Raw genomic sequence first — 25,604 nt, forward strand, 5'->3', positions numbered from 1 at the left:
GAGTGTGGCCACTGTGCATGCTACAGCTTCTTGGAGCCACAGGCAAGAGTTGGGTTCAGGTAGACACCAAAGGTAGATGGGCAGCCCTCTCACCAGAGGTGCCTGTCTTCCCTGAATACTCATACACCCATCCAGCCCTCCGGGCAGGATCTAAATATAAAACAGATTCGAGAGGGAGAGAGAGAGGGAGAGAGAGAGAAAGAGAGAGAGAGAGAGAGACAGAGAGACAGAGAGAGAGACACAGAGAGAGACACAGAGAGAGACAGAGAGAGAGAGAGAGACAGACAGAGAGAGAGAGAGTATGTGTGTATCTGTGCATGTGTGTGTCCTCAGAGGAACCTGACCTTGTCTCATCTCAAGTCATTGGCAAATCAGTCTCCAGCAGGAAAGCTGCAAGAGCCAACTCCATGTGGCCAAGCCCAAGGTGAGAGAGAGCAGTAAGTCCCCAAAGGGATCAGTTACCTCCTTGATTGCAAAAGCCCACATTCCTCTTCTCAAACCTTCCTTAAAAACACCCCAAACCAACCACAAGAAAGCCACCAGCATTCTCTGCCTTCTTTCTCCCTTCCCATAGGGACTAGGACCTGCTTCCACTACTATTGCCAGCATCCGTGAGTCTTTGGGATGCTCAGCCAGGGTATGGTTTTTACCAATTTAATAAATAAGGTTCATTTAAACTTCAAAACAACCTGCTTCTCTTTAAATGGGGATATCCCGCAGAATGAAAGGCTCTATAAAAGGAGGCTTGGTGTGTTCATGAAAGTAAGCAGCTTGTGAAATACAAAAAAAAAAAATCTCCTTTTATAACTCGGAATAAGAATGGCTTCAAACTACTCATTAGAACAAAAGAAACTTGTTTGACCACGTTTGGAAGGAAGATGTTCCAGACTTTCGTTCTCCAGTTTGAGGACCAGACTGGCTAGTGCAGGAAGACATTTGGTGATTAGTTCAAGCACAGGTGACCAGCGTCTAGGAAGGTGCTAGGGTAGATGACGACGGTGGTGGTATGAGGTGTGTTTGGGGGATTCAGAGCATGAGATATCCCTCCCCAAAGCCTGCCTGCTGACACACACAGCCTTTCTGCCCTGATGCTCCTCTTGCTACTACAAAGAGGAGATCCAGATCATGGTGTGTGTGGGGGGTGGGTTGGGAAGAAAAAGGGGAGAGCTGGGGGCTGGAATAAGGGGTGCGAGGCAGGAATGAAGGGGTTTCCAAGAAAAGAATTTTTAAAACAGGACATTTTAAAAATTCCCAATGATAGACTACACTCTCTCTAAAACATGGAAATTCTTTTCTGTTCTGTTCCATAATCATCATAAGTCATGATAGCCTTGGCAGACACATCTGTCACACCATACCATTTGCAAAGCACTTTATAGACACACATCCTTAATAGCCACCTATTTATGGAAGAGGAAACTGAGTTTGAGAGAGGATAAGTGACTTGCTTAAGGTCACACAGTGAGTGTCTGAGGTAGGATTTGAACTCAGGCCTACCTCTGACTACTAGATCATCACTCCCTCCACTACAGCATGCTCAATAAAGACAGAAAAGAGGAATCAATGTCGAGCAACTTTTAGTTGAATGGTTGTGAACTTGAGGCATTAATAGATGCTGCCCCTTCCACTAAACCACCGCTTTGTCTTCCGTGCTTTTTGGGACAATGATCATCTGATGGCAAATAGACAAGTGCTGTTCTTTTCCCAAATGGGAGGCGGTCACAGGAGAGGAACAAACATTTCTCAAGAGAATTACAAACGATGAACAAGACTGTGAAAGATCACGCCAAAGCATTCACTAGCAACAAGAGAAAAGCAAATCAAAGCTACTCTAAGGTTCACTTCACACCCAGGAAGTTGGCAAAGATGACAAGAGAGAGAAACAATCAATGGCGGGTGGGCTGTGGGAGGCTCAATATGCCAGTACATTGCTGGTGGAGTTGTGAATTGGCCCAACCCTTCTGGATAGTGATGTTGAGCTATGGTAAGAAAGCGGTTGAAATATCCATACCTTTTGACCCAGAGATCCCACAGCCATTCGCATGTTACCTTAAAGAGGTTAAAGAAAGAGCCCCATAAACCCCAACGCTCACTGTAGCAATGCAGCAAAAAAACAAAGCAGATGCCCATTGATCGGAGAATGGCTAAACAAAGTGTGGTCCACCAACTTGTAATGGAATATTGCTGAGTTAGAAGAAATGATAGGGCAGCTAGGTGATGTGATGGACAGAGCTTAGAATTGGGAAGTCTGACCTCAGGCACTTACTAGCTGTGTGACCCTGGGCAAGTCACTTAACCTTTATTTGCCTCAGTTCTTCATCTGCACACTGGAGAAGGGTAGGGCAAACCACTCCAGTATCTTTGCCAAGAAAACCCCATGGACAAAAGCCCATGGGGTCAAGTAGAATTGGACGTGACTGAATGACTGAGCAACAAGAAATGATGCATGTGAGGAATATGAAGAAGCCTGGAAAGACTTCTATGAACTGATGCAGAGTGAAGGGAGCTCAACCAGGAAAACAACATCAACAAGGATTGCAACAATGTAACCAGAAAAAGCCAAAGATCTGAGCTGTGAAACCATCAAGATCAAGGCATCAATAAGTGTCCAGAGACTCAGGTTCCAGTCCTGGCCGTTTGCCCCGGGGCAGGCCCCTCTTTTCTCCACTCCCACTATCCAGAGCCTCAGTTTCTTATTTTAGAAAATGGAGGGTCAGGAAAAGGGCTGATCACACCCAGGCCTCTGAGTTCTACCCCGATCCCCTTGCAGTCGTCACCCACAGGAAAGTGGAAACAAAAACACCTACTGGGTTGTTGCTGGCTTTCCCTGCCAGGATGATTCTGGCCTTGATCTTGTTCATGTTGAAGTTTTTCAGGTAGGCTTCATAAATGCGCTTGGCCAGAGACTTGAGATCTGCAACTTCTGCATCTTCTAGGTCGTGTTCACATGTTAGAATCTCTGCTTTTAATTTCGCTTTTTCAGACCTCGGCATTCTCCCAAAACGGATGGCTGGGGGGAAAGATGGGGGAGAAATGTGGATGGAAGTTAAAATCATGTCACGAGGAAGGACCTCATGCCTAAGATGAGAATGACTCATGACCGAATGCCCCCCTTTAGGACAGGAATGAGACTATTGCTAAAAGTGGACACATGATAGAAAGGCCACTTCTGCTACCATTCAATTTTGCATTCTAATGACAAGGTCAAGGTGAACCTGAAAGTCAGAATTTCACTGTGTAGGGAGGGGAGAAGGGAATGAGCAAGCCCTACTCTGCACCATGCACCCAGTGCTACACACATGACAAATACCTCATTGGATAGAAATGGAACGTGTAGTAGACTTTAAAGATAGGTTAGAAGGGGGTGTGTGTGCTATCTCTCAGATCAGAAATGCTATTTATTTAAATGGCGGGATGACCTCCGGTTTGCTGCTTGCTTGGCATTCTGCAGGTAGAGTAGGTGGCCCATGAAGCTACTGGTTTCAAGGAGAGGAAAAGGGGCATGAGTCAGAGCTTACTCCCCTAGAGCAGAGCTTATTTCCAGTCTCTGTACGCAAGGATAGACATGGAGCCCGTCTATGAGCATGTTTGGGTGTTGGGGACCTGAAGCCTTTGCTTTGGAAGCTTGAGCTGGGGATGCTCCAGCACCTACCCCAGGAGAGGGAGCCTGGAAAGACCTGGGAAATAAAGCCCCAACCTCGTGCAGCCTCTTCTAACCCCTTGGGGTTTCTCACCCCCAGGGAACTCGCAGTGACTTCCCCCATGGCCTCTTCTTCCCCCTGCACCAGGGCTGAGCCCTGAGGAATCCAAGACCTTGCCCTGTCCCCCTACACTGCCTGAACTAGCTCAGGCTGCTCATGGGGGCCTTGTCCATCTTGGGGAAACTCCACTGGCAGGCTGGTCTTCCAGTGTCACAGCCCGCCCCCCCCCCCCAATGCCCATAGAAGCATCTGGGCAGGACTCTAGCAGAGGCCATCATTCAGGCTTGGAAGCAAATTCAGAAACGCAGAGGCCTGGGAGACTGTCATCCTCTTCCTCAGGGACAAAACCATCCCTTTTTCTTTCTCCAATGAGAGCTCAACTCCCCATCCCCCGACCCAGGACTCTTTGAATGAAAAGCGTGTTATGGTGGTTAAGCAGTGGAATACCAAGAGGGACCACCCAGCAGGATGCTCAAAAAACAAATGGAACCCAGGGAGGAGAGAGGGGAGGAGGTGGAAGGGAAGGAGGGAAGTGGGAAGGATGGGGGAGGGAGGGAAGGAAGGAGGGAAAGGAGGGGGGAGGGAAGGAAGAAGGGGAAAAAGGGGGGAAGGAGAGAAAGAAGGAGGGAAGGAGGGAGGGAAGAAAAGAGGGAGGGAAGAAGGAGGGAGGAAAGAAAAGAGGGAAGGAGGAAAGAAGGGAGGGGAGGAAAAAAGAAAGGGATGGAGGGGGAGAAGATGGAAGGGAGGGAAGGAAGGAAGGAAGAAGAAAGGGAAGGAGAGAAGGGAAAGAGAGAAAAACAGAGGGAAGCAAGGACAGAAGGAATGAAGGAGGGAAGGAGGGAGAGAAGAAGAGAAGGAGGGAAGGAAAGACAGAGGGATGGAAGGAGAGAGGGTGGAAGGGCCAGAGAGAGGAAGGGTGGCCTTACCTACCATTGTGTGACATTCCAACTGAAAGGCACTTCTGGAAACGGCAATATTGACACTTGTTACGATTCTTTTTTTGAATTTTACAGCTGTGATCACACTTGTCATAGGCCAGCTTAAGGCGAATGGTCCTCCGGAAAAACCCCTGTGAGAGGTTACCACGCGGTTTAGTAACAACTAGGAATTGTGCCTTGAAACTCAAACCACTTGAGCCACTCTATCCTTTTCGGCGGTCTCAGAAGCCCCCTGGCTCCCCTCAAGAAGCTGAGGTTTCTTCACTGTGGATCTCATCAGACAGGAGCAGCCCATAACCTTCTACAACTACAGAGCAAGGGTGTAGGAGCTGCCAGGGCAGCTTCTGGGAGCCTGGCCCGGCTGCGTTTTGAATGACAGGTACAGCTTCAACTGTCCACAAACCTGGTGCCTTGTTGTGGTGTGGAGGCAGCCTGGGGACTGGAGACTTTACTGAGAGTTGCCTTTGAGTGTGGGCCTGGATGGGGGGCTCCCACTGGTGACTTAAATTTAAGGAGAAAGCAAATTCCCTGTTAAAAAAGCTCTGATCTGCATGAAGGGGCTCCTAGCTCCTCGCTTTTTCAGGGTGAGCACATAACATGGAAACCTCAAGGCCATGGCTAGAGAGAAATGTAAAGCAGGCTGGAGTCTCCTCTCTCCTCACGTAGTCTAGCCACAGAGCTGAGGCTCAGGGGAAATGCCTGGGAAGACACCCATTGCAAGAAGAATTCATTGTCCTTCCCTAAAAAGGACCCTAGCCAGTGCAGACAGAGACTCACACACTTTCTAACCCAATGAATTTAGCCCCAGCCACCTACTGCATCACAGCTCACACCCTGGCCATGTCCTGGGCCTGCAAAGGCCTCAGTGCAGATCCTAACCTTTCACTCATGCAGATTGCAGACCCTGGACCCGCTCTAGATCCTAACCTTTCACCACACAGATAGCAGACCCTGGACCCACTGCACATCCCAACCCTTCACCTGCATAGACAGCAGGCCCTGGACACACTCCAGATCCCAACCCTTCACCTGTACAGATAGCAGGTCCTGGACACACTCTAGGTCCCAACCCTTCCTCCACACAGATAGCAGGCCCTGGACTCACTCCAGATCCCAACCCTTCACCTGTGCAGATCACAGGCCCTGGACCCATTCCGTGACATGCCACAGCAGACCCGCTATAGCCCTTGTAGCCTCTCTGTATTTAGTGAGGCTAGTCTTTGGGCTGTAGCTGGATGCCTGTGGCCCAGTCAGAGCTAGGAGGGGCCTAGGAGAGTAGGTTGTTTCAGGGCCAAAGGTTCCTACTCCGTGGGAGGAGATGCCTTCCGAGCTTCCCTTGAGGGAGGATGATTCTCTAAGTCTGGGCATGGATGGTGAGTGGGTTAGCCATTTGAGAGGTCTAGATGACTCCTCTCTCCCCAGGACACTCCCACTGACCATTAGTTAGGCTCCACCAAAGGAAAGGGGTACCCTGTGGAGATGCCTACAAAGGATGAATTTCTGAGAACACCGAGTGCAATGTTCTTTCCTTTTTAGGTGAACGGAACAAAGAAATGTGTCAGGTCCCTTAAGGGCTTTAGAAACCATCTAGTTTCATCCCTTCCTCTGGACCTGAGGAGCTCCCGGCCACCCAGCCAGCCAATGGCCCAGGCCCAGACCCTCCCAGATGTCACCCAACATTTCAGTTTGCATTTTTTCTGATGAGCCACTAGGCTCATGGCCTGGCAGCTGCCGCACTTGCCTTACAACCTTCGCAGGCATGCACACCATAATGGTAGCCAGAGGCTTTGTCCCCACAAATTCTGCACTCGATGTTTAACGTAGCACTGGAAGAGTCATCAGCATTGCCCGCAGCTGGGGTGTAGCTCACAGATGAAGGACTGGACGCTGGGGAAAGGGTGTCTGAGGGAAAAGGCGAGATTCTGGTGAACGCTGGAGGTTATCTGTGGAAGAACCATCTAGGAAATTACAAAACTGGAGCACCACTGAAAGAGTGTGAGAAGGCCGGTAAATAGCCGAGATTTCCTCTTGGATCGGTGAGGACTGTTTGCAAAAGTTTGTACACAGACAGAACATTCTGGCCCTAAGGCTTCCCTCTGTACCCTGGGCATGAGGTGCCCAGGTAGGTCCAATGAGGGAGGAAACCAACCCAATCAATATTTATTAAGTGCCCACAATGTGCCAGGCACTGTGTCAGGCACCGGGGATACAAGTAGTAAAAAGAAAGACAGCTCTTGTCCTCAAAAAGCTTGTCATCTAATGGAGGAGGGGGGACACACAAGCCCAGTAAAGAAAGCTGTGGCTGTAGGAGGAGGGAATGTCAGGAGCCTTCCCCTGCTCCCCACGGTCAGAAGTAGGGGAAGCCTGCTCTGGGGCACAGGAGAAAACCCTCTGACCACCCAGAAGGCCAGCCCTGAGTGGCAGAAGGGAGCCCTTAGGGCTGATTTCTATGTCCAGCCCTTGGAACGCCATGAAGGAGATGCAGGAGAACCTTCCCTCCCTCGATGCCTCAGGTCTGGGCTGGGATGTTCTCCTTGGTCTTGGTGGAATACTCTTATTACCTATCCTTAGCCAAGTACCCCATTCATAGCCCCTGCAGCCTGTGGCCCTTTGGGCTAAGACAAAAGCCTCCCTCCCTGCTTGCTGACTCCCCTTACTGAGGCAGGGAATCGAGGGGCTCTGCCTTAGAGACCTTTTTTCTCCTGGCCTAAATTGCCGAGCCCCCTGGGGGCTCCCCTTCCTGTCTCCCCCACCCCCACCCTTCTGGGACTTGAGGCTGCTCTGATGCTCTCCCCTGCTTCCCTTAGCTAATTCATTGCACGAATGGACCCAGGACAAATCTGCCAGACTTCCTGTGGACCTCCTCTTAATGTCCAGGCTACATGCATCTGACTCTGAGAACACGAAGCCATCCCTCCTCTTAAACAATCACTGCAGTAATTTGTCTGATTAGAGAAGCTTTCCCTAGTCTTCCTGCTTCCAAAAGGAAGCCTCAGAATATTGTGGTCATGAGGAAAACATGAAACTTTTTGTTCGCTCGAACAATCTGCCTTCACTCACCAGGCTTCCAACGTCTAACCTTTTGCAAAAAGCAAATTTGCTTTAGACAAGGCCCTTCTCCATCAGTAACTTGCATCATTTGGAGAAAACAGTTTAACAAGGGATCAGATTAGATAGGAAACAGAAAGCTAATTATGACTAGAAAAACAGTTTTTTAAAGGAGCCCTTCTCTTTGAGCGAGCAAAACCGGGAGGGAGAACCTGATTGGTGTGACTGGTGTAGACTGGGATGCCCTGTGGCCAGCTGGCAGGTCTGCCATCTGGGGACGCCTGATGCTTTGGCATGCTTTGCAAACTGCCCCTTCTAACCATGATGGTCCCCACCAAATCTCCATGGGGAAGGCTCCCTCTCCATCAGCTGCTTGCCATACTGGTCCGTGTGGCGGGCTAAGACAGGTTGCTCGCCTGCAGAGTTAATGCACAGTTCACTTCAGGTATGAAGTGGGTGGTGAGATTTGTTTGCGTATGACCTTTATATAGCTTCTGTTTCTAACCTTATAGGTTTTTGGGAATCCCCCCCAGTTCTTCTCTTCCCTCTCTGACCATTCCCTCTCTGTCTCCTTGACTGGATCCTCCTTCAGATCACACCTTCTAACCAGAGGTGTCCCCAGGGGCCTGTCTGGGCCCTCTTCTCCCCAAGGCTACCTCCCTGGGTGATCTCCTCAGCTCCCATGGATTTAATTACAATCTTTATGCTGACAGTTCTCAAAGGTACCGCTTTCTGCCCCGGATTCTCTGCTGACCTTCAATCTGACACTCAGGCATCTTGAACTAGACGTCCAGCAGACATCTTAAATCCGATATGTCCAAAGCCAGACTTGTGATCTTTGCCCCTAAACCCTCCCCCTTACCTTCCCTATTACTGTAGAGGGCACCCCCATCCTCCAGTTTCCCAGACTTCCAAGCTAGCAGTCATCCTGGGCCTCCTCACTATCTCTTACCCCTCCCCCAGGTCCAAAATGGTGCCGAGGCCTCTCAATTTCACCTCTGCTGCATCTCTTGAATCTGCCCCCTGCTCTCCTCTGACTCTGCCACCCCTCTCATGCAAACCCTCATCACCTCACTTGGACTACGGCCACAGCCACTGCGGGGGTGGAGCCTGCCTGCCTCAAGGCTCCCCCAACTCCAGGCCATCCCCCATTCAGCCACTGAAGTGATTTTCCTAAAGCACGGGTCCAAACATGTCTAGTGGCTCCCTCTGTTTCCAGCATCAAGTACAAAATGCTCTGCTTGGCATTCGAGGTCCTTCCTAACCTGCCCCCTCCTCCCTTTTTGTCTTGGTACACTGGACTCCCCAGACTCGTCCTCTCCACTCCAGGACCCCAGCCTCCTGGCTGCTCCACCAACAAGACTCTCCAGCCTCAGTTCTGGGCATTTTCTGGTCATCCCCTACGCTTGGAACAGCCTCCCTCTTCAGCTCCACCTCCCACCTTCCTTAAGTCCCAGCTAAAATTCTGCCCTCTACAGGAAACCTTCCCCAGCCCCTCCTAATTCCAGTGTCTTCTCTCTCTTGGTTATTTGCCATTTATCTTGTACACAATTTGCTTTGTAGCACCTCTCTCCCATTCGAGTATGAGCTCCTTGAGGACTGTCTTTGGCCTCTTTTTGCATCCCCAGAGCTTAGCATGTTGCCTGGAACACAGTAGGTACTCACTAAGTGTTTGTTCATTGATTTTTGCACAGGTGAAATGGTTTTGTCTGAGAACAAAAGTCTAAACAAACCTGCCAGCAAATGAAGCACTGACCTGTGATGACGGACCCGTCAGATCCTGGACCACTTCCCAAGCAGTGATACTCTGCAAAACCAAAGGCCCCAGAGCTGTCTTCACCAAGGGATGGAGAGATCTCCTGGATGCTCCCCATCTCTTGGAGGAACTCTTCAGAGAGCGGACTTTCCAGATCACCATCATCAAGTGGAGAAAGGGGGCAGATTGGACTCTCGGTGTCTACCATCTTGGCAAGGCAAAGCTGGTCCCTTTAAAGGTCTTTAAACTGGAGGGAGGAAGAGCAAAAAGATATTTATAAAATCAGATATACTACTTGGCTAAAATGTCACTTGTTACCTGAGGCCACTTTTGATTCACTGCTAATAAGGAAACTCATTCTGTCAGAATCATTACAATCAGGATCATCAGAGTTCCATAGTTCCTACTATGTGCCAGGTGCTGGGCTGAGGGCTTTACAACCATTATCTTACTTGATCCTCACGACAACCCTGGGAGGTAGGTACTGTTATCATTCCCATTTGACAAGGGGTAAAATTGAGGCAGGCAAAGGTTAAGTGCCTTGCCCAGAGTCCCACAGTTAGTGTCTAAGCCTGGATGAGAACTCAGGGCTTCCTGACTCCAGGCCCAATGCTCTGTGTACTCTGGCTCCTCCTAGCTGCCACAATCAGAAATTTGGGGAGCCTTGAGGGGGAGGACCACTCATTCCATGCTAGATTGCAGCAGAGGAAACCTGGGCACAGTCTGACACGCAGCTCAGATCTGAGTAACACAGATTTTAGAGGGTTCAGAGCAAGTACGGGCTGGATCTCATGCCCTGAAATTGTAAGGGTAAGGGTTCTTAACCTGGAGAGTGGTGTGAATGGGGAAGATGGAAAAAAAGACATATATATATATATATATATATATATATATATATATATACACATATACATACACACAGACATATATATATACACACACATATATACACGCACATATATTTACACACACACACACACACACACACATATATATATATATATATATATATATATATATATATAATTGGTTTGCTTTGTAATCCCAGGTATTTTATTTTGTGTGTTTAAAAACAATTCAGGCTTCACCTGCCTGACAAAAGAAGGGTCAGGAGTCATTGCTATAGTGAAGTCAGCCCACAAAGGGTCAGAACCTCAAAAAGGAAATTCAAAGGGAAACCATTCCAATGAAGGAGGAAATGGGGGTGGGTGGGATCTGAAGGGATCAATCAATGTCTCAGAGGACTCACCCTCCACCTCAGCTTTTAACTAGAAGAGTTAGGATGCTAGAAGCTAGGGCAGGAGGCCAGACATCTGACTGCCTGTGATTCGGAAAGGCTGTGGAAGGTTTGTGGGGTGACACAGGCCTGGACTGGGACAGACACCAAATGCAAAGAAGATGCAGAACAGAGTTGGACAGCTCCAAGCCGGGGAGCTTGCCCTCCCCACTGCACCCACCCGGGGAAATTCTAAAATAGATCATGAAAGACTAGAGGAGTGAGTATCTAGAAAGGATAGTGGGGACTACCAGACTGGCCTGCCTTCACCAGGCTGGGGCCCTGCTGGGCAAACCTTCTTTTCTGATTGTGGTAATGAAGCCCACAGGATCTCAAGAATGTCGTGGGTCTGCCAGTTCTAGATTTGACAAAGCCTCTGGTAAAGGACTCCTCATTCTTGGCGAAAAGACAGAGGGGTGTGGGCTACAATGAGATGGATTTCAAACTGGTTGAGTGACCGGGTAATTAATTAACAATCCCTTGTCAGCTTGCCTAGAGGTCTCCAGTGTAGTGCCTCGGGGATCAGGGCTTGGCCTCACAGTTTAACGTTTTTTATCAGTGACTTGAACAAAGAGGGAAGCAGCATGCTCAGCAGATTTGTATCCCCACAGCTGGGAGAATGGCTAACACAGTGGGTGATAAAGTCAGATTCCAAAAAGATTGAGGGGCTGGGTTGAATCAGAAGAAATTCAGTACAGATCAATGTAAAATGTCATACCTGGATTCAAAACAGAAAGCCAACGGCACAAGTATCAGGCAGGGAGGGGAGGCAGTCTGAAAACCACCTGGAGCTCGGAGTGAACTTCGACCTCAGCATGAATCAGCAGCATGGAGTATAAAGGTCATATGGCCCTGGACTTCATTAAGAGGGGCAGAATTGCCAGGAGCGGGGAGGGAGGGTCTTGCTGTTCTCTTCCCTGCTCCGACCCCATAAGAAGAATTAGCTTCAGTTCTGGGCACCACATTAGAAAAATAACATTGATAAACTAGAGAGCATGGCAGGAGTGGGGGAGGGTGGTGCAACCAGGATGGGGAAGGGCCTCCCATTCATGCCCCAAGAGGATCGGTCCAAGGAACTAAGGCTATTTAGCTTGAGGGAATGGGGAGGGGGCAGGTGTGATAGCTGTGCCCAGCTCTCAGGCATCCAAAGGGCTGTTTTGTGGCTCAGGGGCCTTGCGGGGGAGCTGTCCAGTATCAGAATAGGCTGCAGCTGGACAGGCCTTGTCGGCTATGAGGTGGTGCAGGTTCTTTAGGGAACAGGTGTTGGCTACTGAGTGTGCTTTCAGCTCTCCAAGGCTGGGGATCTGTGCTCCCCGATCATTTATCAAGAGAGTCTCCCTTCAAGGAGTTTGTAGCCTACATGCAGTCAGATGGGGGTGCCACAGTGCACACAGCCCTAAAACTGGGACCCAGGAAGACCTAAGTTCAAATCTGACCTCAGAAACTTACTAGCTGTGGGATCTTGGGCAAGTCACTTAACCTCTGGGGATAATAGCTCCTATCTCCAACGGTTGTTCTGTGGATTGAATGAGATATTAGTAAAGCACTTAGCATGGTCCCTGGCAAATAGTAGGCACTATTTAAATGAAATCATAGTATTATTAAGAAAATGTTTAATTGTGAAGTTAATTAGGTTAAGAAACAATCATATATTAAATGTACTCTCTCCTTGTAACTTCTCACTTCTAATTCCCCCTGCTATATCTGTATAACCATCTGAGAACTGGGCTGCTTAAAGACATTTAGCAAGTGTCAGGCAGAAGGATACCGTACAGGTGATCTTTCATTTCCCATTGAAAAGGCAGAGAGAAAAGTTAGCACGACGTAGTTCACAGAAAGCACCTAGAACTTGGGCTTAGAACCAAAAGACTTGGGTTTGTAGCTGGACTCTGCCTCATCTTTGCTGCATGACTGTGGGTGGGTCACCTTCCCCACTCTGAGTCTGTTTCCTCATCTCTCAAATGAAATTAAGAGTTGTAATTCCTACATCAGAAGATTGTTGTGAGGAAGGTGGTGTACAAACAAAAGAGCTAATGAAATCTCTGCCCTAGTTACGAGTCCTGACAGCTGCTTCAGCCTCAAAGAACCACAAACTCTTTACCTGTGCATGTACTATGTGGAAAGGGCTGCAGATCAACACTTTTGCCCATGTGGAAGGAGGACAGGAAGGGACACACTGACCATGTCTATTCTATGCTGTTAAAGCTCCGCCCAGGGAGGTTTTGGCACCCCGACCCCCAACCCCCCAGCACTTCAGCCTGGTGCTTGGCTCTCAAATACATAAATGTGGGACAGATATTCTGACCACAAGATGTGGCCATGAAGTATTCCTTGAAAACAACCACCAAGACAAGGAAGAGGTTAAACAATTGGCCATCTCCAGCTCCCAGCAGCCAGCTGCATATTTCAACCCAACAAATAGCACCTGCCCAGCACCAAGGGCAGCCCCCAGCCCTACCCAATCGTCCTTCCCACTGCTGGAGGAACTTTGTCCCTAGGAGCCAGCAAGGAGGCACTTGGAGTTTGTGGAACTCTAGGAGAGCTACTTTTCTGCTAAACCACAGGTGTTCAAGTTGACCTGACTTAGGAGGAAATGTATCATCCCGAGTGGGCCTAGAGGACATTGGGGTCAGTTTGTAGCTCACCGTTTCTAAGAAGTTATGATTTGTTTTTGAAAACTGTCCTATTTTTCCTCTTAGTTTGTGTTCAAAGACTATCTGACTTTTTTAAGGTTTATTTTAAACTTAGGAAAGAGAGGTAAATAAAACCAAACCACAAAGTTAAGTCAGGAGATAATGTCTTGTACTTTGGTCAGGGAGACGGCTTCCAAACAAACCGTTTAGCTAACTGGCTCTTTCCAGCTCCAGCTATAGTAGATAACAAGCAGTTGACATGGATAAGGAGATGAGTGAGATACATGGGAAGCTGCTTGGTCATCAAGCCTGGCATGGGTGCCATGAGATAGGAGGTCAGGCCACCCCTGGGAGATGATGTCGAAAGAGGGCAAAGGCTGCAAATCCCATAGCATCTAGGGACCATGCTACTACTTCTGAGTGACTTTGGACCCGTCAGTTTCCCTAACTCTGGAGGAAGTTAAGGAGTACTACAGTGCCCAGAGGGCTGGCCCTGGATTCAGGAAGACCTGAGTTCAAATCCATCTTCAGAACTTTACTAGCTGCAAGACCCTGGACAAGGCCCCTAGCCTCTCTCTTCCTTACCTTAAAAATCACATTGGTACCTACCTCCCAGGTTGTTGGGAGGATCAAGAGATAGTCTTTGTAAAGTGCCTTATGAATGCTATGGTGCTAATTATTATTCAAGGGGACAGGAATCCCTGACTTCTCACTTTCCCTGGACTTCAGTGAGCTTTCAGTGCGACGTCATGTAGAGTGTGCCTTGTAAACTAAAACCTGGCGAGGCGGCCTCATCCTTCTTCTCATTGTACACAGGCCAGTCTGCACCACTCGACTGTGCAGAAATCCCAGGGCCAGTCCCTGTGAGTGTTTTATATATGAGGACACTTGTGGAGCAGAGAGAAACATCACCAGTGAATGCCAGTGCTCTTCGGGGAAAGCCTGGTCTTCAGACTCCTTAGCCAGGCTGTCTCTGGTGGCTGCCTGGCTAGCAGAAGTATTGGGAGTGAAGTCCCTTTTTGTCTACAACACTGATGCTAGGGAGACATCAGGAGACCCAGCATCCATGGGCTCTGCCCCTGATTTTTGTTAGGAGGCTGCCTCTACAACCACAAAGCACTGTCCTATGAATATGTCCCTTCTCTGGTGTATTTCTTTAGGGAGCTATAAGCTGCCCCCTGGCAGACCATCCTGTTCCCACACACAGACACTACAAGTTCATGGAGAGCCAGCCAGCTGTTGGTATCTGTAACTCAATGAAACCTGGGCCCTAGTTACAGGACCCTGACCCACAAGTTGGGGACTACCTGCCCTCAAAGCCCCTTGTACCTGGCAGGGTGTAAAGTAGAAGAATGGGGACCTTGACCCAACTGAGCTCTCTCCAGGGACTCTTCAGAACTGTTCATCTCTTCAGTCTCAATCCCCCACCACACACTGCCCCAGCAGGTGCCCTGGGCCATCCTACTGAAATTACTGAGGCTGTAGGTCACCTACTCCCTTAGTATCTCTTCCAAACTTGGCAGTCAAACACGTTCTCTTTCTCGCCTGTGCCCAAAGCCGTGGTTTCCCACACTCCTCTCCTCACTTAGAGCAATCCAATTCACTGTGACCTGGACTCCATCCCCTTCCTCTTCTTCCAGGGCCTTCTTCCAGCAGTCAGCCCTGCCCTCTCTGCAGGGAGCTTCCTGTTTGTAAAAGTGCTCATGTGGTCCTTAAACCATGACTCTATCCATCAGTTCCCCTCTTCTCTCCATGGCCCAATCATCTTGGTATGTCAACTTCCTCACTCCCCCACCCTCTCTTTAGCCCCTTAAAACTGGATTTCATTCCTGTCCATTTTAGAAAACCATTCTCAAAGTCACTGATGACTTCCTAATGGCTGATTCTAATGGCCAAATCCAAGTGTTCTCTCTTTGGGCTCCCTCCTCCTCCTCCTGGCTATCTCTACAATTGGGCAGCAGGTGATTCTCCCCATCCCCATCCTGCCTCCGTTGGCTCCAGAGATATCCCACACTCCTGCTTGTTGCTTCCTTCTTCCCCTTCTCTGGGTCCTCATTTTTCCCTGTACCATGTAAGGTAGGGGCTCCCCCAGGTTCTGCCCCAGCCTCTTTCTCTTGAAACTCTCTCTTCCTAATCCTGCTCACTGCCTTAGCTTCAATGGTCACTTCTGCAGAAGTCTCCCAGAGCTGTCTTTGAATTGAAAACCCTCATCAATTATTGCCTAGGAGATCTCTAGGTCAGGACGCCACCCCCCCCCCCCCGCCCCCCGCCCTGCAGCAGGCCAGTCTCATTCCCAAATCAGGCTTGTTCTCTTTTCCTTTCCGTCAAAGGCATCATCAAATGATTTATTCTCTTGGGTTTTGAAACCGGGATGGGGAGGTGATGACTTGTTAGTAAATCCTGTTGCTTTTACCTCCAAATGGTCCCTCCCCTCCCCTGCTTCTGACCCCATGGCCACCACCTTCTGCCACCCATCCTACCCAGCCTCCTCTCTCTTCCTTTCCAGTCTATCCTTAAGAACAGTGCTGGACTAATCTAGTCACATAGAACCCACTGGGAGTCCATATTTCTTCTAAATAAAGTCAAAACTCCTTAACTTGGACACTCAGGGACCTCCAAAATCTGGCCCATTTTACCTTTTAAATTATCTTATGAGACTCCCTTTCATACCTGCTCTAGCCAGACCGGGACTGGACTCTTTCCACTGCCCCCACCATACAGACATACCATATTTTTAACCACCTCCACCTCTTTTCTTTGCTCATACTCTCTCCTTACCACCTCTTACCATTTCCCGCATCCAGCCTTCCTGGAGCCATGGCAAGGACTCCCCACTCCTGCCATCCCCATTAGACTTTGTATTGTACCCTGCCTGCCCTGTTCTGCCTTCTCTTGTAATGATTTGTGCTGGTGTCTTATCTGAACTCTCCCTGCTGCACTGAGCTCAGTGCCTCAGTTCATCACCTGCAGGGATTTAACCATCATAGGAGGTAACTAAAGAATCACATTCTTTGCAGGAAGCATTTCTTGATACACAATAGAGACCCAACTACCCACGCACGAAGAGGAATGAGCTTAAACAGTAGCACTAAGACTTCAGATTCCAACTTCCTGATACTAAATGTCATCAGAGCCTTAAAATGAGAAGCTGCCACCTCCCCAGAGGTCCCAGCCCCTCCCACCCAAGTCCGTGAGAACCACTGGCCTAGACTAAAAGCTGTTCTGGATTCAAAGTCAGGGGATCCAGAGTCACGTGAGTCTGGGCAAGCCTCTCCTCTTAAAAGCCTGGCTAATACCCATACTGCCTTGTGCAACATGAGTGGGAGCTAGTGCTCTCTGTGGAGAGAAGGGAGACTCTTGCCCACCAAACCCTGCCTGAAGCCCTTTCTTCAACATTCCCAGCACAGGGTGACCCAGCATTTACCTGGACATCCCCAGGGTTTGGAGAGCCACGCTGCAATCACCACTAGCCACCAGCCCACTCTACCCCTGCCCCCAGTACTTTTTGGCTGGTACTCTTTCTTACCCATGAAACTGTACCCATCTTTCAAGGGCCAGTTCAAATGGCTCTCTCCTCTATGCCTTCCTGAATGCCCCCAGACAGACATGACTTGTTCCACCTTAGAATGTCTGCCTGGAGAAGTCTAGCCAAGTTCAATTTTCCACATAACAATTAACATGCTAACGAAGCTACTATAAGTACAAGAAATGTAGAGCTCCTGTTTGGAACCCAGGGGAGAAGTAGGATCCCCACCCTCAGCGTTGGGTACTGGCTTCAAGTCAACGCTTAGTGAGTAAATGCCCTGGGCTAGCCTCTGGGAAAACAGAAATGAAAACAACCATTTTCTCTAAAGAAATACAAACCAAGCTAGTGCCTAGCGCACACAATGGGAATATTTAATTATTTCATCAATAGTCCTGAGCAACTCTACCGGGAATCTGCAAACAGAGAAATACCCTGGCAGAGGCACAAGCCCATGGGTGTGCCAGAGAATAGAAAGGATTTCTGTACCTGCATAAATAGTATTTGGGGCTTGTATCTTTAAAACAGACCAAATCCTCCCTTCTCCTACCAAGGAACACACAGATCACAGAGGTGATCTATGTGTTCATTCCCTTCATTCTCAATGTAGCTGTTCCTCAGAGCCCTTAGTATGCTCTCTTTATTTAGGTATCATTTGAAACAATAATCTTACCTTAATTCACCTTCATGTCAGAAAAGTCAAATAAGAAAGATGGGGAATTTTGAAAGCTGCCCTGTCTGTTGTCAATGAGCGGGAGGCAGGTGTCAGCTGGACTGAGGCTTGGATGTGCTGGCCCAAAGCTTGGCTTCTGTCTGTACAGAACTCGCAAAGGGAAAGCAGTTGGGGGTAAAGTTGAAACTTTTACTAGGTGGAGATTACAGAGAAGGGACCAGAGGGACGATGACCTTGCCAGTTACATAACGCCATATGACCCTCGATTCTCAAAGGTAATTCACCAGGAGAAAACGGTCTGGACTGTTTTGTTAGCATCTGGAGAAGGATTCCAGCCTGTACAGATATGGAGAATAGGAAAACATGTCCAGGTTTATTCCTTACTACTTCTCTTTATTGGGGGGCTGGAAACTGCAACATCTGAATCTCCAGGTATAGTGGAGTGTTCTTGATCAGTCAGCCTCATCCACAGAGACGCCATGCCAGCCTTGGTCAAGAGTCCTGTGAAAATACTAATCTACTGTGCCCACAGCGGCACTCCCTCCCCTCTTCTCCTTTGCTATAGGAAGTGTCTCTGAATGTATCTGGTCTAACTTGTTACTAAATGAATTCATTCTGGTTTGCAGCAATCACCAGTTTCTCAAGTGTTAGCGAGTCTCCCTCCTCTGGCCCACCAGTCATTCAGATGTAGAATCTGACCAGGAATTGATGCCAGTAGGTCAAAGTAGTAACTTTCTCTTCTGGACCACTGGGGCACTTAGGCCCCTCTAATGCGGTGCCACTTCTATTCAGTCTCACAGAGATGCCCTGGAACACCTGAGCAATCATCCTTGCTGGTTCTTCCTTGACTTCATGGGGGGTGGGATGGGGGCTCTCTTCTATCTCTTACTTCCCTACTCTTTCTAGCCATCATAAAAAGGGTTCTCCTGCTCTTGTATCCAATGAAGCTTGGAGGGAGAAGGGCCTTTTTTCCCATTGATAGCATTTTTTTCCAAGCATCGCCACATCCTGGCTTTAGCTTGGCTGACGCAATCCTTACTGGACTTTTGTGGCTGTTGTTCTTTGGTAACCATGCCCAGTTACATGCTTTTGCTTTCATATCTTTTTTTTTAATTAAGATTTTTTATTTTCTAGTTTACAACACTGAGTTCCACAGGTTTTTGGGTTCCAGATTTTCTTTCCCCCTCCCCCCAAAACAGCATGGCATCTGATACACCTTCTACATACAGCTTCGCATTGAACTTGTTTACACAATAGTCAAGTTGTAAGGAAGAATTATGACCGATGGAATGAATCACGAGAGAGAAGAAACAAAACCAAAATAAAAGAGGAAAAAAAGGAGAGCAAATAGTTGGCCTCAATCACATTCAGACTCTGTAATTCTTTCTCTGCATGTAGGTAACTGTTTCCATCATGAGTCCTTTGGAGCTGTCTTTGAACCTTGTATTTCTGAGAAGAGTCAAGTCTATCAAAGTTAGTCATCACAGAATCAATATACCTGTGGTTGTGTACAATGTTCCCCTGGTTCTGTTCCACTCGCTCAGCATTATATCATGTGGGTCTTTCCAGGTTATTATGAAGTCTGTATGTTCCCCATTTCCTACGGCACAATGGTATTCCATTACCTTCATATACCATAGCTTGTTCAGCCATTCCCCAATTGATGGGCATCCCTTTGATTTCCAATTCTTTGCCACCACAAAAAGAGCTGCTAGAAATATTTTTGTACATATGGGTCCCTTTCCCACTTGTGTGATCTCTTTGGGATACAGCCCTAGAAGTGGTATTTCTGGGTCAAACAGTATGCACCTTTTTATAGCCCTTTGGTCATAATTCCAAATTGCTCTCCAGAATGACTGGATCAGTTCACAACTCCACCAACAATGTAACAGTGTTCCAATTTTCCCACATCCTCTCCAGAATTTATCATTTTCCTGTTTTGTCCTGTTAGCCAATCTGACAGGAGAGATGTGGTACCTAAGAGTTGTTTCGATTTGCATTTCTCTAATCAACAGTGATTTAGAGCATTTTTTCATACTTTTGCTTTCATTTCTTACACAGGTCCATTTCAAATTCGTTGGCAGCGAGCTCCCTGTATATCAATCTTTTCAGCACCGACCCCCTTTTCTCCATGATTAGAATGAATTAACTAACTGAAAAGCTTACAGTGTTCTAGGGCCTCACCATTGGGTTAGGTACTGAGGATTCCCTGCCCTCAAGGAACTTAGTCTACTAGGGGCTGAGTCCATTTCCAGAATTTCATTCTCAAATCTCCCGTTGCTCTTGGGCTGCTTTCCCTTCTCTCAGGAGACAGACTCCCACCTGCTCTATATCTGGACGCTCCTAAAACAGAAAGTTCAAGTCAGTCTCTAGGCAACACTGCCCTCCTTGCCCATCGTGAACTCCAGAAGGCATGGTCCCTGACTCCCAAGGTTTCCCTGTTCCCAAATCTTAAAGGACCAATCACATCTCCTTTGTCAGACTACACTGTGGCAGATTCAGAGGAAACAACGGAATGCCATCTACTCAGGCTTTAACCATTCACATAATTGGGGAATCAATAAAGTGGAATGAACAGAAAGGTATGATTGCCTGAAGGGGACATCTTAAAGAGTGATGGACTGAATACAGACATGATGAGGTTGAGAGATATGCACAGAACAAATACATTTAGAAGGATCCTTCCTTGGAGAAATTCCTTACAAATGTTTCAAGACGTGAGGTTTGTGATAGTCTATATCTCTGTGGGTCGTTTTTGCACACTTCTCACCTACCTCCCACAACAACTCCTTCCTTGGCTCCCTTCACCTTATGGCCCTGGCACCTAGGATAGGCCATTCCTGAAGCAGGCATTTAAAAAATGTCTGTTGTCCTGAACGAAGTTTATAATATGGGCTTGTGGGAGCCCTGGATCTGAGCCTAGGTCCCCTTTGCCAAATCGAGGACCTTTCCCACTACACTATGCTAATGTTCATGGTTTTCTGAAACACTTAAGCTTGTTATGATGGAGAGGCAGAGAAGACAGAAGTAAGAAAAAAAACCGGAGGGGCTGAAAGGGAGCAGAGTTCAGGAAGTAAACAAACAAATATTGGAAAGCTACAGGAAGCCCAAAACACATGTGGGAGGTATTTGTTCAAACGATGCCACATGGTAGCAAAGTGAAATATTTAGGCTTAAATGATCGGGCCTCCTCTAGTTTGGATGTTCCCAAACATTCCATGTGGAATAGGGCCTGGGCCGTTGGGCACATGGACAATATGAGCTATAACTGACGTAGAAAAGGAGATTCTCCCTTACCTTTATCTCCAGCCTATTCCATGGCCAACCGAGTCAACAGAAGTCCAAATGGAAGAAGGCCATGCAGGGGGATCAGTGCTTTTTGGCCAGTGGCCCTGTTTTGTGACACTTCATGAAGGTTCCATCATTGTAAGAATTCCAAAAGATTTTTCCCTCTTTTTTGTTTTTCAACCTTTTCTCCTTGAACATTTACACAGAGTCATTGGTATAATATTTTACTCAAGCAGACAAACTTTGAGTCAGTTTCTCCTTGACCAGAGCCAAACAGAGAGTGGCCAAAGGGCAGGATCAACAGGGCAGTGGTCCTGGAATAACATAGCTTGACTGCCTACTCAGCTTCCATTCGAAGTTTAAAAACTTGAAGCATCAGGGCTCTGGATATTGAGAACAACTTAGCAGGGGGGCTCAGAGACCAAGAAGGACACCTGGTATGAAGGTTAATTATTAAGCATTTGGGCTTCCCATCATCTAGAGGAAATTTATGGGCTGTTCATCCAAAATCTTTCAAGGCTGGTTAATACTGTTACACCCATGGCCCAAGTGATTAAAACTAAGTCAGAGATGTATAATGGGGTGAGGGGAGATTGCACTTGAGGGCCCCCAGGTCCCTTCCCAGGATAATCTGTGGTCCTGGGAACTGTCTGGGTCTTAGTTTCATCATCTATCAAGCAGTGGCTTTGAAATAGACTAGAGGAGAGGCCAAGCAGTGTATTATATAGAGCCCAGAGGTCTGAATCCTGACTTAGACACGGTGACTGGGGCGAGTCAATCTAGACTTCACGTTCCTTATCTGTAAAATGAGGAAAAGAAACAACCATTCAGCCCTCTGAGGGTTAAGAAAGCCTATGTCTGTATCCCCTTGGTAGGAGAAATGTTAGAAGATTACAGAAAATAACCTCTGATTGAAATTGTGAATATTTTGCTCTTGCTCAGAAACAAATGACACACACTGGAAGTTTCTTTGGCTTTAAACTCTTTCCCTTTCTGGCATCTCTTGGGCAGCAAGACTCCAGCCTAGTGACTTCTGTGATTTACATCAAAATGACCTGGAATGCCAGGATAGAGACAATTAATTTTGAAATCTTGATGCTGCAGCTGCCCTCATCAATGACTTCATGAAAAGAGGGCAGCTCAGAGCCCAAGGGGTAGGGGCTGTGTCATCTCCTCTCTGCCCCCACCCCAACCTCCTCCTCAAATGTTTGGGCTTAGGCTGCATCCCCATCCATCCCAGGAGAATGGAAGCCCCTTGAGGGTACAGGGACCACTGTGCTTTTATTTTCTTTGGCTCAGTCCCCAACCCATACCTAGTAGATATTTACTAAGTAGAATATTACATTCGATAACAATTTTTGTCAACTGGACAAATGAGGACTGCTCCTGAGTGAGACTCAGGCTCTTTTGGGCTTGGATCCAGGGCCATAGGAGCCTTTCCCTGAGGCTGGCCCCAAGACAGCAGGCAGGGCAGAAAGGATTTCCTCAGTCTGGGCCTGCAAATGTCAGCAGGAAAGGGGGGAATTCCTAGTCCTTTCCCTGTTCTAAAGGAAGGAGAGCAAGTACCAGTGGCCGAGTTCTAGGCTAGGTTTGTGAGCCCTTAGCAAGGGAAGTGATTTCAAAGCATGCAGCTTTGTTGGTACAATGGTGTCCCCAAGCATGGCATAGAGGGAGTGCTGGCTTTGGGGACAGAGGACCTCTGTGCAATCCCAGCTAGCCATCGACTCCCTTACTCTTCCCGAGCAGCCATTTTTCTTCTCCACATCCCAGTTTTCTCATCTGCAAAACTAGAGGGTTGGACTGGAAGGCCAATGTCAACATGGCAGGAGGGTTACAGTGCAGCGGCCCCAGGGCCTGGGCCGGGAACATTTTACCAATGACTTAGAAAAAGGCACATCAAATTTACGGATGAAAGATGGAAGGGCAAGCTAACACAATGGATGGCTGTCAGGACCCAAGAGGGCTTGGATAAGATCTCTTAAGGTAACATTTTTCTAGTATTCAAGGTTTCGTTGCTAGTTTGCCATTCCAGGGTCATACAGTTAGTAAGTGTCTGAGGCTAGATTTGAACTCAGATCTTCCTGACTCCAAGTCCAGCACTCTATCCACAGCACCACCCAGCTGCCTCCTATTTTAGGTTTATAAAACACTTACTAGCTTCTTTTAACCTCACAACAATTCTGCAAAGGAAGTTCTATTATGGTCCTCATTTTTATAGATAAGGAAACCAAGGCAAGCAGAGGTAAGTGACTTGCCCAGGGTCACACTACTAAGGAGGGTCTGAGGTTCGATTTGAATTCAGATCTTCCTGACTCTAGGTTAGAGCTCTGTATACTCTGATGCTTCGTCTTCTTAGGCTCAGTCCCTGGACTAAATCAAATAAGATGAAATTCAGTAAGGAAAAATGTAAAGGCTCATCCTTGGGTTCAAAAACTCAACTTCAAAAGTGATGGATGGAGATGGAGTTCAATATCTACTTGTCTGGAAAAGATCTGGGGGTTTTAGTGCACTAAGAGCTTGATGGAGGCTGACGGGACCTGGGGCTGCACAACTTCCAGGAAGAGGGAGGGGAGAGTACTGTTGTTCTCTGCCTTTGTTGGCCCTCACCTGGATCACTGTGCCTCATTGTGGGCCCCGAAGTCCAAGCTAAAAACAGGTAAGGGAAGGGAGGTCTTAGTCCACACCATATGGAGATCCATTAGAAGATCTAGTGATGCCAAACCTGGGGAAGGGAAGCTAAGGAGGGACAATGTTGTATGCTGTGGGGAATCTTTTTTCATTCCCCAAATGCTTACTGAGGACCTATAGGCCAGGCCCTGTCCTAAGAGTTGGGATCTAAATAAGAATATGCTAAGGGTTTGCACATTTGGAAATAATTCTTCAATAATAAATATTTGTGAAATGACAGAATCATGAAAGTGAGGCTCAGAGACCCAGTCAGATCTCACAACTTCATGGTCAATGGTGGGTGTTACTATTCTTTTTTCCCCTAAATCTTAGAAGAGAAAGAAATAGCATCTTTAGCAGTGGCAGAGAAGGGAACATCTGCTCTCTCTCCAAGTACATCGTCAAGGTAAGGTAGCTGAGTCCTTGGAGCTGCCTAATAACAGGGCTGCATCACACAGTCTCAAGCTAAGTCACCAGGGAGGCCTGCCGCCATCCTCTTTAAATATGAGAAACCTGAGGGAAGATCCCTCAGAAAAGCAGAAACACTCCTGCCCAGCTCCATGTGCCCCAGGCAGTGAACGGGTGGAGAACTGTTCAGCTGACCCCGCTTCTACAACTTCCTCTTCTGTCTTTGGCAACTCTGGACTCAACGCCTTTAATAACACACTTTGTTAATCTATAAAACAATCCACAGCCCTCCCAGATTCCATGGTCCTAAGAAAGAACAGTCCGACTGCGATTTCAGTCAAGATTTCACGCCGCAGAAGGAACACAGGTATTTGCTGAGTTATACATTCCCAACGTAGAGCCTTTCAATGAGCACAGCCAGTGGCAAACTGCTTTTCTTTGTCCTTCTTCACCCATTCCCAGGCCCCTCCCCTTCTCTTCCTTCTTCTCCCCAGGAACCAAGCAGCCCTTGGCCAAAGAAACCACTTCGTGGTCAGCATGAAGAACTGACTGACCCAGTCCTAGCACGCCTGCTGGCCAATGAAAGGCTAACAGCACAAAATCAGACTCTGAACTATCGATGATGAGGTGAGGCCTGGGCAACATCTTTGAAAAGGGGGTGCCATTAGGATGGACCATGGGTGCATCAGGGCTCTGGAGACCACAGCGAAGCTTTCGATGGACATTTCTCCAGAACAAAAGGTTTACAAGTAATTACGGGTAAGAGACTCCTGTTATACCCAAGCAGGGCTGACATCAGTTCTCAATCCCCAATGTGCCTGTCCTGTGCCTAGTGAAGTTCCAAGTGTCTTTTCCCCACCACCTCCTTTCTTCTCCCCAGGGAGTTTGTCTAAATACCCGAATGCTTCTTTTCCTCTTTCCCCATTCTTGCGACAGAGCTAATTAGACTCTGACACTCTATCCCAACCTTTCCTTCCTCCTGTCTTCCTTCTGATTCTTGCCCAGTTAATTCAGAAAAGCTCATTTTTAGGTTATCTATAAGGCAAAGAACAACAACTTCTAATCCTGGTTATCAAGAGAAACCAACATCACTTACCTCTAGTCTAAAGCCCTTCAAAGTGCCGGAGTCCCCTTCCGAATTTCTGCAAAAGTTTACAGCCGCTGCTTTGCTTTTCTTCAGCATTAAAGTTAAATAAAATACTATTTCTCTTCAATCTGATTGTTTTCTCTTATAATTCCTAGTCAATACGAGGGATTTTCCTCCATTTTTCATTACAAGCATGCTGGACAGGAAGTTTCTGATCAATCAAGAGTTCTTGGCCATCTACACTCACTTAGAGCAGTATATAAGCACACCAACGAATCCACTCAGCCTGATTCCTGTTGTCTTTCCCATCGAGTTTCTCTTGGGCTCCTAGGGCTGGTCAGGCTCACAGAACCCCTTTCTCTAGAGTCTCATGGATCTAGAACAGTAACCTTGAACAGCAGCCAGCTCTCGTCCACTGGCTCAGATATCAGAGAAGGGAGTGATGGAAAGAGGGCGGGGAAAAGAAGGAGGGGAATGGGAGGACTTGGTGATTCCAGAAATTACCAAGACTGGATGGCTGATCTGACTTGGAGGACACTTCAGAAATGGAGTTTCAGACTGTTTTAGGGGAAAATGACTACTTTGAATACAATGCTCATTTGGATG

General features: G+C 47.7%; 1 protein-coding gene across 6 annotated transcripts in view; it reads right to left on the minus strand.

Annotated features, from left to right (window-relative positions):
• The window catches only part of PPARA (peroxisome proliferator activated receptor alpha), a 62,319-nt gene that overhangs the window by 24,589 nt on the left and 12,126 nt on the right, over positions 1–25,604 (minus strand). For 4 of the 6 annotated variants that reach the window (XM_036759145.1, XM_036759143.1, XM_036759141.1 and 1 more), the window contains exons 2-5: positions 9,444–9,690; positions 6,381–6,541; positions 4,632–4,770; positions 2,808–3,010 (exon numbers count right to left, since the gene is read on the minus strand). In XM_036759145.1, the coding sequence (XP_036615040.1) occupies positions 2,808–3,010; positions 4,632–4,770; positions 6,381–6,541; positions 9,444–9,651 (711 nt within the window). In that variant the 5' untranslated portion in view covers positions 9,652–9,690. Of the gene's footprint in view, positions 1–2,807; positions 3,011–4,631; positions 4,771–6,380; positions 6,542–9,443; positions 9,691–17,548; positions 17,658–19,046; positions 19,066–25,604 lie in introns of those variants that run through there. The other 2 variants (XM_036759144.1, XM_036759142.1) reach the window with 2 other exon arrangements.

The sequence above is a fragment of the Trichosurus vulpecula genome, chromosome 5, assembly GCF_011100635.1.
Source record: "Trichosurus vulpecula isolate mTriVul1 chromosome 5, mTriVul1.pri, whole genome shotgun sequence".
In the NCBI taxonomy this organism is placed as follows: domain Eukaryota; kingdom Metazoa; phylum Chordata; class Mammalia; order Diprotodontia; family Phalangeridae; genus Trichosurus; species Trichosurus vulpecula.